Source organism: Micrasema longulum, unplaced genomic scaffold (genome assembly GCF_059751315.1).
Source record: "Micrasema longulum isolate JH-2025_06_02 unplaced genomic scaffold, ASM5975131v1 h1tg000123l, whole genome shotgun sequence".
Lineage (NCBI taxonomy): Eukaryota > Metazoa > Arthropoda > Insecta > Trichoptera > Brachycentridae > Micrasema > Micrasema longulum.
In genome coordinates, this window is record NW_028277329.1 from 685,530 (window position 1) to 698,431 (window position 12,902).

Genomic DNA, 12,902 nt, shown 5'->3' on the forward strand with positions numbered 1-12,902 from the left:
TTGGAAATTAATAAATACGAGTATCTACACAACCCTAATTTTAAAATAATGAATTAACATAACCTTCCAATATCTTCACCACTATTAAACATATTTGTTACACTAGTAGACATGTTATTTTACACTATGTCCCTTTATGTGCACGCTTGCATGATGCGTAATTCATTTATTAATCATTTAAAAAATGCATTTATATTTTTAGAAATTTTAATATAAATATTGTATTAAAATACATTTATGTTTATACATTTTCTTCATGATATTTTAATCATGTATTAAAATTATGAAGAACACCAACCCATTATAATATTATTGATATATTTGCCACAACTATTAACTGAAGATATAAAACTTCATTAATTATTATCTTACAATAAATACGTGTATTTCAATAAATATTTACTGTGTTATAAATTTTTCCGAAATTTAAATATAAAAACCTAAATTCCCCATTACTTATTCAACACTTAGCCTTGCCCCAACTATAGGTTTTCCTACAATAATTATGATTTATGTACATGCTATAGTTCATAAGATTATTTTTATTTTTTACTTAAGTGCCTTGAATTACATAACAATAAAAACATTAGATCCGTCTAATCTTCACATTCATTTAAAAATGCCATTACAAGGCGAAACAATTGTCAGGAAATTTTTGTTTTTAAATTTGTAAAAATAAAATAAAGCATTTAGTAGACTCGAATCAGTGTTCGTTCTCTTATATTTTAAGTTTGAATAAATATGTATCGCGTAAACCGTTTTTTATTCAATCGTTTATAGCGTCGCGCCGAGTAAATAACTCGCGGATGAAAATTTGCTATATAATGTGTCGGAGTTTGCGGAGGAGCATTGTGCAATCCTTTATACTACACACCCTCCATACTTCCATAGGGCAGAACATCCCTCCAACAAGTGTCCCCCACCCTCCGCCGCGTGACGTCACGCCTGTTGCCTTATATATAAGCCCGCCTGGACTCTCGCCGCGCAAAAACTCCTCAACCACCGTCCGCGAAGGACGAACCATCACTGCACCGAGGGAAAAGCCCAGCTTTCCTATTGTTTGTAGGACCTTCTGGAGAAGGCGCGGTACGCGGACAGTATCTCTCGGTTCGCACATTTAAAACTCATGTGAGGTTTTTCTAAGTATTTCCGTTCGCAACGCTGTTTAACATACACGATTGCGACTTCCGTTGCGGGCTCTTGTCGAATCATCAAATTGGATTGCTATGATACACGTCGATTAACTTTGTAAATTTTATCTCAATCGAGACGAGTGCAACAAAACTGCAGTAATGATCCGGTTGAATATGCTAAGGTAAGAATTTATACTTTCTATAACTTTTTGATAATGTATTACTACAAATTGTATTCGGTTCGTTTTATCATCGTACTCCTTAATTAATAAAAAAAAACTGTTTATCAAAATTTTTGACAATATCTAAGTAATTTTAAGACGAAAAATCAATTACAGAAGTGACTTTTACATGAGGGTACTACTTACAAGCTAGGCAAAATCCAAAATTTAAAAAAAGGGAGAACTTACTCAGAATTCAATTTTTTACAATAATTTTAACATTGTCAGTTGAAAATACGGCTTAATTTGTAAAACTTAATTTTTAAATTATCGGCTTTGTTGCAAACACGGCAAAGTCTACTATTGCAAAGTTGGTAAAGTATAAAATTGAATTTATTATTTCACTACAGTTTTATGTCATATCCATGCTTATGTCGTCACTGCTTACGTATAAAATATTAACTGATTATGATAAAAAAAATAAGTTTAAAAAGAAAGTTGAAGATAAGTTTTGTATCAGTTTTTTGTGATTAGCTCAAAATGAAGATGGATTTTGCCGGGTTTGCAAGCAGTACCCTCACATACATAATAAATAAAGAATAAAATTCGAACATTATAAATGAACCCAATCACTAAGCCTTTCTTTCAACCTAATGAACGTTGATAATTTCAAAATTAAACTTTATTTCAGAGTGTTTTATGAAATAAAAACCATTAACTACTAACTTCGTGGTAAAAATTCTCTTAAGTTATGTTTATTACAATGCCTTTTTTTAAAAAGTCATACATTTTAATAAAATATCAATTTATAAAAAAACGTAAAATATCAAACATTATTCGTCACGATAAACGACCAACTAATAGTTAGAAAAGCGTAATAAAATAAAAGCGTAGTAAAATAAATTTTAAAAAAGCAGACACAATTACTGTGTAAGTATAGAAATATAATAAAAAATGGTTTTGAGGCTTATAAAAGAATAATAAAAATACAACTCATAGATCGTGACATTAATATTTTTTAAATACACACTTAAGTATGTAATGAAGTTGTTAAGTAGGCTGATAATCAAATTATTTTGTTATCCATGTATTATGTTGCTGGAGTAAATAAAATATCGTGGAACAAAAAAATGAATCGTAATATTTATCTTAACTTAAAACAGACGCTTTATTAGAAAGGCAATCAATTAGCAGGGGCTTCTTAAATAAAACATCAAAAAAATATATATTGAGGCCTTTTTGTGAAACACCTTATTTTCTGTAAAAATACAAAAAATGTGCGATTATAATTATGTGACAGCTTTTTTTCAATTATTTGTTTTTGTTTATTCTGTATTTTCTTGTAATTCTTTATACTGCATTTTCTGTATTTCTGAAAAAAGTCATTTCAAATTTCACTCCATTCCTACTTTTTTTAATAATTAATGAATTAAGTAAAAATGTTCAATATCGATAAACACTCGATGTACATAAAGTTATTTTTACTGCTTTTTTTGCATGCGTTTTCGAAATGTGCAAATGAAAATAAAAATCTTTCAAATATTATTTCGAAGTTTGTCAATCAATTTGTTTTTCTTTTCAATTTAAAGGAAGATATTTAATACGTTTTTACTTGTAGGTTGTTTGATTCCCGAAGCGACGGCAAAGTTTTTATAGTTATTTGGAAGTAAAACGTTCCACATTATTATAAAAATTCAATATTTCTCAAAGCATATAAGGTTTAAATGAAGTACGGTATATATTTTTTAATGCTCCAACTACCCTAAGAAATTACTTCCAAATGTTACTATCAGACTCCTAAAGGTATTTTTCAAATTTACACATTTCTTGGACTAGGTATTTTTATTTTAGGGACGATATTTTTGTTCTGTATAAATATCGAGGATACACTGTTTAATTTTTAAATATAACAATAGCGTATTCAAATCTTTTACGGTTGTCAAACGAAAGAATTTTATTTAATTAAAAACGTGTTCATATTTTTGAGAGTATGATTTCAAAGACGTATCTGAATTCAATTAACTCAACAATTGTACAAAAATGACATTTGTAAGGTAATGTGAAATAAAATAAAAGTAATTAACACCAAATTAACTCTGTCCATTCAATTAGAGCAAATATCAAAAGAGTACTTTAATATTTAAACAAGCTCATTGATGGTGTTTCCAAATAGCTGGTCAATGTATGGAACATTACATGACGTATGAATTTTTAAAAGAAAGCGTAAAAATAAAATAATAAGAAAACATCTTTTTTTGTTTTGGAGTGGTACAGATTGAAAAAAATACAAATATCACAAAATAAATTATTTGTTCACAGACATATCGACGGTAATACGGCTAAATTACTGATGCGGCGTATAGTGAATTTAGATAAAGTCGACATTTTTTTCTCAAATTAAAGATAAGGGTAACTTTTATTTTTTAATCATTTTGTAATCGATCCCCGGGTGTCATGGGTGTAAACGAATACGATAACCACATCACCACTAGACAGACTTTTTTTTCTACTACAATATTTCATAGTGCCTGGATTATAGCGTAATATCGATTACGTCTATATTTTTTCTGTGATATACATTATTCTTTCTTTTTCTTCTTCAGCCTTATTGTATTCACTGCTGGATAAAGGCCTTTTCCAAACGTCTCCATTCCTTCCTATCACCCGCTTTCATTATCCACGTTTTACCAGCAATAGAGGCAATGTCGTCGACCCATCTTTTCTGTGGCCTTCCAACACTTCTTTTGTTTGCCCATGGTCTCCACTTTATTATTCTGGGTGTCCACCTGCCATCATTTTGTCTCGCCGAGTGTCCTGCCCACTGCCATTTCAATTTCGCTGCACGATCCATGATACCCACGATCTCGTGATATACATTAGATTGCACAAATCCTATTTATATAAATACAATAAAATACGAGAAAATAATTTCTACGAAAACGTACGAAGTTCCGCTGTCGTAGAATACATATTTTTAAATTGCGGTTTGGTATTTTTCAAAAACCTAATTAAAATACTAAAACTTTTCTGTGTGAAATTGAATGACTTCGTATTTGATAGACAGTTAATTGTTGCCCTCTCCCGATTCCCAAGTTTGGAGTTGAAGACTTTTGTTATGTTAATAATAAGATCCGAGTAAATATGTTCGAGAGAAAACGCTCGAAAGCGTCATCTCTTAAAATGATTTCGACTTTTCCATCAATTGAAGTTAAATAAAACGGTTTTTTTTAAAAAGAGAAATGCGCTTTCAGTAATTGACAGAATTTTATTATGTATTTGCGGTATAAAAATCTCAAACAAATTTAAAGTAGGTACTGAAAGCGAAAAGAGGTAAAATTACTGGGCAAAAATGTTTGCTCTCACAGATACATGCCTAATGTTTTTTACCTGTAGTTTATTACCATTACCAAATAGCATTTTTTCCAACTAAACAATAAAATCAAAGATAATCAAATCCAGGCAGTCTGCAAGCGTTTGGACATACTCCAAACATTCTTAAAATTAAAGGTGTTTCTTACAATCAAGAAGTATTTTTAGTAAAAAAATAAATTAGGTACTTAAATCATCAGCAGTATCGTGTTCTTATTTGCACCCGATTGTGCAAAGGAAACAATACACCGGATTACTTAACGCGCTAAATAAGAACTAGCAATATAAATATATACTTTTTTTAAAAATAATAATAACGTATGTTTCGTTTCCCATAATTTAAAATGTTTCTATTTTGGAGCTATTTTATGAATATCGCTACTATTCTTCAAAAGGAAATGGAATAAAAGGAGAGGAAGAGACGAGCCAACTGCGAGGTGGTCTTTTCTCCGTTCGGTTTTTTTTTAGGGATTTTCATCTGAGAGTAAAAATTAAGTCAAAAATATTCTTCAATTTTACACATATTGTATTTTTCATCCACCCGGACGCGGAAAGCATTATACCGACCCTTATGTACAAACATGGATGAAAGTAAGCTGAATGCTGTCAAATGCGATCTCTCATTCTCTCTTCGGTTTTATAATAGACCTTTGGATTTGGAAACAGAATAACGAATGCACGTCAACATAGACCGACGGATCATCGCATTTGTTTCATGCCGATAGTTGGAAGACCAAGACACTTTCAATCCCGATAAAATACAACTCCATCGAGAGAATTCTTACTTAATAAACTAAAACTCTTATTGATAAATGACTCGACTAATTTATTACCAAAATAATTTCACCGAAACGCCATGTGGGCGAGGCCACGGGTATAAACTATTAATAAAACAAATATAAAACAACTTTGTTTTGAACCATTTTTTTTTCTACCGACCGGTTTCAAAACTACACGAGCTTTTTTATCAAAATATGACTAACTAATGAATCTTATTTCATTCCATTTAACAGTGATTACTTAATATAACATCGAAACATACCAAGTTAATGAGTCAATTCTTTCACTCAAGATCGTATGCATCTCACGTTTTCACGAAATGGACGTTTCACACCGAATTTCTAAAGTATCATTTGTATAACTATGCTAGATGTTAATAAAAATATATTTATCCTTGCCACGCTAAGAATAAATGTCCGTCGATTCAGCAACACACATGTAAAAGAGAGAGCACGAAGATAGAACTCATAAAAAGAAAGACAGAGACGCTGTTCTGTGGCGGGTGTTGTATAAAATAGATTCATTCTTCAGACGGTTGATGACAGTGATGCCCACGCGTAATATGAGCGACGTATTTGTGATTTTTAATTTATTTTTCTACAACAGGGCTAAGTTGTATATTTATTTGCATAAATTATGAAAAAGAAATTATTAAACAGCATGTCTCCATGTTTTTTTTCAAATGTCCGAACATTAGAATAACCCATTTTTTACTAGTGATAATACGATGTTACATTGCCGTGCTCAAAGGGATTAATCTACCACACAGTCTTTTAAGAATTAAAAAAAGACAACTTATTAGCACCATATGTTACAATGTTTGAACATTTAGTTATCACCGTTAAAGTAAAATGTGATGAGATTCACTAAGTATACCTCGATAAAGATGCTCTGAAACCGGTCGGTAGAAAAAATATCATATAATTAGTTTAAAAAAATGGTGTTTTATGTTTATTTTATTAGAGTTATCTTCAATTGTGTGTAAAGGAAAATTTAATTTTCTGTGTGAAAATGTGTGAATTTGTACAAAAAAACTATGTACGAGTATTTTCATCGGTAATCAGTAATAAACATTTTGGTACCGAAAATTCCTGTTAACTATATATGTATATGTATAAACAATTCTACTTCTCAACTTTCTACTGTAATCGGAGCCCTTTCATGGCAATCTTTATATATTTATATAATTCCTTTGTACGTGTGATGTCACTGAACTCCTTCTAAACGGCTTAACCGATTTACGTGCGGTTTTCAGAGAAACACAGATCTTTGCGCTGTGTTCGTAGATATTAAAATCTTTAATCTAATATGTAAAAGAAGTGTAAGGAGCATAAATGTTTTATGCATCGATCTACCAGGGTGGGTTGCATTCGAGGAGAATGCATTTGCAAAAAAATGGAAAGCTGTTGGTTTTTTGTGTATAAAAAAATTTGTTTTTGAATTTTTACAAACAGCATTTGTTTTTAGTAGATCTTAATCAGATTTTTTTCTTAAATTCCACATCGTTTCTACGCATTTATATCTTTATACTGGATAAAACTTAAATAATATTAAATTTTAAACATAAAAAAAAAAACAAATTCCTACATAAGTACACCCCTCTGTTGGTGAGAAGACCGGAGTTTGACGTTTGCAAAAAGAATGCCATATTTGATAAAATATGCATTTTATGTTTTGGAATTCAACCATTTGAATATGAACAATTCTTAGTTTTGGAATTTAATCACAAACAAGTATCTAGGTACCTACTTATCAACGAAAAGTCCTTTGCCAACGTTTGAGTAGGACAACGTATGTCGGGTCCGCTAGTTACAAATATATCTTCTCCGTTATAAACGTAAGAAGAAAGAAATTTATTTTATCATATTAATTTATTGAAACCAACAGTCATAGCAAATTAAACAATCCATCAGAAGTAAGAGCAAATTACTAAATCAAAAACGGGTTTTAAATAGGAACAGTAATATAAAACATATCATACAGCTCAACGGGAGTAAAACAAAATGGAGTCTTATATCCATCCAGGACAAAAATGATATTTTATATCCAGCCATTAAAATTTTAATGACAAATGCGTTAGAAGGTAATTTGTAGAATTTTACTTTATTTTTACATTTGCGGACTTATTGTCAAACGAGAATTTGTTCTTGGTTACCAGAAAAATAGATGCTCATATTTTTTTCAATTCATATGTCAACGAACAAATTAAAATTATATAAGCTAGCAAATATGTAAAACATCAAAATTTGATAGTGAAAATTCTTGAAGGAAATTCATTGTAATTTATCATAGAAAAAAAGACCTGTGATTCTGTAATGCACGAATTCGGAATTACCAGTGACGAGGTGAAATCAGATGTATTTGTACAAAATCAGTAAGGTAATAGAATTTAAAATTATAGTTGGTATAACCGGGGCGTGTTGAACCATTTAAGATAAGTATTAGTCTACACCCAAAACTGTTGAACACGATAGTGTGATTTCAACTTGAAAAGATAATTGTGTTTTCTGGCTTAAGAATGGCAGCAGAAAATCATACAAACTGTCAAAAGTTATAATAATTTCATATTTGCAAAGTTGTGGCACGCCCAGTATACAAGGTGAGTTGAACCCCCATCGAGAAAGGATTAATAAATACCACTAAAACTTTCGGATATATATTATATCAAACACAGTTTATTTGCAGCATTATACCTCGGCAAATTAACCAAGTTGCACGGACTGATAATAATATTTATATGTTACAATAAGCATATCAATATTTTTTTTTTAAGTCAAATTCCTTCAGGAAATTCAAACCATGACTCGTTTTTCTGCTGTAACTCGTCATAAATTAGCAAACATGTGAATGTAAATTAATTATTCTCTACTAGAATTTATAAAAACTAATTAACTACCGTGAAATAATTACCAGCTAAAATATCAGGAAAATATGGGATGTTTCATTTTGAACTGATTTTCATTCAAAGTGAATTTATATTAAATTTCAAAGCCCTTGCAATACGAGTAAGTTAAAGGTTATGGATTAAATGACAGGTAAATTGCAAATTGTTTCTCTCATAACAGAACAATCAAACCAGTTTACCTATACGATAAGTTAATAATTTGTATCTGTTATAATTGAATTTTTGAGTTTGCTTCTTCTTCAGCCATGTTATCTCCACTGTCGATTAAAGGTATCTCCAAAACGTTTCCACTCCTTGCTTTCTCCAGCTTTTTTCACCCATGTCCTATCGGCTACCGAGGCAATGTCGTCGGCCCATCCTTTTTGTGGTCTTCCAACGCCTTTTTTGTCGGCCGGGGTCTCATGTTTGTTATTCTGGGTGTCCACCTGTCGTCACGTTGTCTCGCCAAGTGTCCTGCCCACCGACATTTTGAATTTTGCCAGACATTTCAAAACGAGACAAGGACAATCGAGACTAATAAATCACGGACTGAAATTTTACAATAAACTAGCAGACAAAACCAAACAAAAGACTCGGACAAATTTTTCAAAAGGCGTAAAAAATATTATCAACAACAGAGAATAATTTTTTTTTTTTTTTTTGTAAAATGACCGTTATAATCCGTTAGGGATAGTAAAAAAGTTTTAAAAAAAAGGAATTGAACAAATATGGATGTTTAAACAAAGGTAAAACGGTTAATGTTATGTTATACAGGTCGTACGCCCTAGAATTGCCTGGACTTTCATATTTCCTTCTTTAAAATTTTCTCCATTTCTGTTTTAATTTGATACTTAAAATACATAATGTCACTTAAACACAAAAATAATAGTAATAAATACAACAAAAAGATAAATGATTTGTACATGAGGTTTTTCGTATAAGCTGCATATTATATTTACTATTTACTCGTTAGTGATATAAGAATGTCTGTCATTAAACATGCACCCAGTTACGAAGACTACATACGAGCAATCTTGAAAAATCTATTACCACAAAAATGTTGTGGATTATAAAAATTGTTAGGATGATAAATTATTACTTAAGAAGATATGTAAATACAGCTTATTTTCAAATGAATACGATTACAATACATGTCTTCTCGTCTTGCTGCAAATTTAAGTAGAATATTGTTGCGCTCTTTAAAACTTATTACATTCAAATGAAGCGTAAAAGATAAACTAGAACTATCTCGTCATATCGTTAAAGGTACTGCCATTCTTATAATTTCCATCGAAGAATGCGAACTCAAGTAAAAGATGGCGACTGAAAATGAATTAAATATATAATGGTCGTCTGATCCAATTATTTTCCCACTTTCCCACTACAGTTTGTGTTTGTAAATACAACGTTTAAGACTGCAGCTGGCGACAACCGATTATTTTCTTATTGATATATTTTTACGTTCAGGTATAAATATTTACAAATTCAATCAGCAAGTGAATTCTCGATAAGTTACTTATTGACTTTATTGATACTCGTTATATACTCTAATACATATACATTTTTTAATGGTCATTCGACAGGATTACAAAAGTCTTTATGAATGGGCATTAAAGTTATAAAGGTGCATTGATTGACAAACCCTAAAAAATCTTAGAAAATATTAAAAATTATATGGTAAGGTGTGGTGTATGGTAATAGCATAATCTAGGCCAGTGGTCGGCAAACCGCGGCTCGCGAGCCGCATGAGGCTCTTTAGCCACTCGAGTGCGGCTCGCACAACCTGAGTTTCATTCTCGCTGTCATTAAATGCACAAAGAAACATCATCTTACACTAGATAAAACTGCTTCAATTTTAACAGACGGGACAAAAAGTGTTTTGAAAAATCAATACTATTAAAAACATGTTTTTGCATCATTCGGTTTTATTTATTTTATAGAAACAAACACTCAACAATTATACAATAACATAAACAAGATACGGCTTAAAGACAAACCAGCGAAGTTTCTAAAGAAAAGTCATACATATTAAATTGTGGTACAACAAATGGGTGTGTTTGTGTGGGAGTTTTGCCCTGAACACGGGAAATTCCTATCAAACCTACCAATTAATAAACTGTTTCGCCGGTAGTCCTTATAAAATACCGTAGAGAGACTTATTTTCAGAATCAATATCATATCATCATCATGTCATATCACTCCACTACTTCGGGAATTACACTGGCTACGTTTTCCACAGAGGGTGGGATATAAACAAATATAAGTCACTGCACAACTCTTTTCCGGAATATCTGAGGGAACTAAACATTCCAGATGAACTAGTCATCTAGGCATCTTACGCTTAGATCAGCTACATCTACAGCGAGAGGAAAGAATATTAAACCTCTACGCAAACAGCTCACTAAATTCAACGAACGCGCATTTGCGGTCGCAGGCCTGATGGCGTGGAATGCTCTCCCAGCAGAAGTACGAAACTGTGAGATTGAAGCGACGTTTCGAAAAAAAACTTAAAATCAACTTGTTCTCTAAACCACTTGAACATAGCGTGTGATAAAAAAGTAAAATGTAAAATTAAAAAGTATTATAAATTAATATAATTTATTTATAAAATTACTTTGTAAAGCGCCTTTGAGGTATTATATTACGAAAATAGCGCTTTATCAGTTATTCATAATAATAAGAATGAAAAAACCCTTTGAAAAATAATAACACTGCATAAATCTTGAAATTCTCCATTAATACACTAAAATTCGTTATGATATTTATGTACCTATAAATATTATGATAAAATGTGATTTTTCAGTTGTCATCCATAATTCAGTTGTGCTTTGAATCGATACAAACTTTACATCATTCTTCCTCGTATTTGAGGAAGCTCAATACCACTGAACAAATAGTCGATGGTGATTTGATGTTTTCGGAAGTTCTCGGTAAATCTACAATTTCAAAGACAAATAACTCGCAAATATTACTCAAACAACTACCAGAATGGCTACCTTCCCCGATAACCTTTGTAGTTTGACGATACAGTATGAACTAAATTGACGAAATTACGAGTACGACCGTTAGTGCCGTCAATGGCGGGAAAGTTCCTCAATAACTTATCAGGGTCTAGTTTGAACAAATCCCTACAGCAAAATCATAAACCCACCGACTGCCCACGGAATCTCAATTCGTCTTAATTAATATTTATCACAAAAGAGATATATTATTATTACATAGACATAATTTCAGCTTTACCTTTTCTGTTCAAGGAGCTAGACTTTGGAATGAGTTACCTCTTCATATAAAAAATGCACCTTCTCTAGCCACCTCCAAGAAACGTCTGAAACATCGTTTGCTTATAACTCTGACCTCCCTTCATTTGAATGTTTTTTTTTTAAACGTATTTAATTCCTTTTCTTTTCTTGGCTCCTCTTTCTTCCAAACTTATAACCTGTTTCTACATTACTCATCCTTTAATAGGTATAACAGAATGTTCTTTTATTTAAGTTATTTGAAGCATGTGATGACAAAGTACATTGTTTTTCTTAAATTACAAATTAAAAAAGTTGAAATTAAATTTATTATATATATTAAATATAAATTTAAGTATTTATGTTTTTTATGTACGTATCGGTTGATGTATATTTTATTTTTAGTACAATTTTTGACCAGTCTGTTTGGTTGGCTGGAAGGTGTCGCTTTTAGCAATGAGTCCGCCAAAGTATTTATTCTTAGTACTTGAAGTTTTCAATAAATAAATATTTTTGAGTAAATAGGATAGGTTATATACGGGCGAATAATGACCACTGTTCTGTGAGGGAAATCGGACAAGAGCCCAAGTCTAGTGTTTTCTACTCGAAGGTTGCTCTCAGCTCAAAATCCCGAATCAGAAAATTGAGTGAAAAAACGTTCGCATCGAGTTTTGAACTATTTCATTTTCCCTGAACTGGCACCCGAAGCGTAAGACTAATCACTATACCGCCCTGTAATAGATGATCAAGGTATGCTGAATTTTTTTCGCACTACAACAGACTAGGATGCCCAATCCCAGTGGTGAATTAGAGCACAAAACTCCCAGGCTTGAAAAAAATCACATCCAATTTTTGTGATCTCAATGGGAATCGAACCCGGAACCTTCCGTGCGTGAGTTGAATGTCTTAACCACTACTCCATGGAGGCCACCATTTTATTTTATTTGACAGTTTAGTGCCCTATGCACCGTCAGGTGCGGGTAAGGGTTTAATGATGATGTCAAAATGTTTTTTTTCTGTGTAATGATTGTTGTTTTCCAAAATAAATTATTAAACGTTGCTTTTTTGTACCAAATAAACGATTTTATGGTGGGGATGATTTTTTAACATTTAATTATTGTTTACCTAAGTGCAGTACTGAGACGCGTTTGCCTACCATGCAAGGGGTCTCTGGTTCGATTTTCGACATAGTTGACCCGGAATTAAAAAAAAAAAATTGCATTAGAACATTTCATAGTCCCTCTACTAGCATCTGAAGCGTAAGGCTGATAACCTTACCTTCATGTAACAACAAAAAACAAGATACGCTGCGATCGGTGTACCGATGCAGTGCCCTATA

General features: G+C 31.6%; 1 protein-coding gene across 1 annotated transcript in view; it reads left to right on the top strand.

Annotated features, from left to right (window-relative positions):
* The first annotated feature begins 982 nt into the window (after positions 1 to 982).
* The window catches only part of AstA (allatostatin A), a 147,616-nt gene continuing 135,696 nt past the window's right edge, over positions 983 to 12,902 (top strand). The window contains exon 1 of the mRNA XM_088240473.1: positions 983 to 1,315. Within this exon, the coding sequence (XP_088096599.1) occupies positions 1,293 to 1,315 (23 nt within the window). The 5' untranslated portion in view covers positions 983 to 1,292. The remainder of the gene's footprint in view (positions 1,316 to 12,902) is intronic.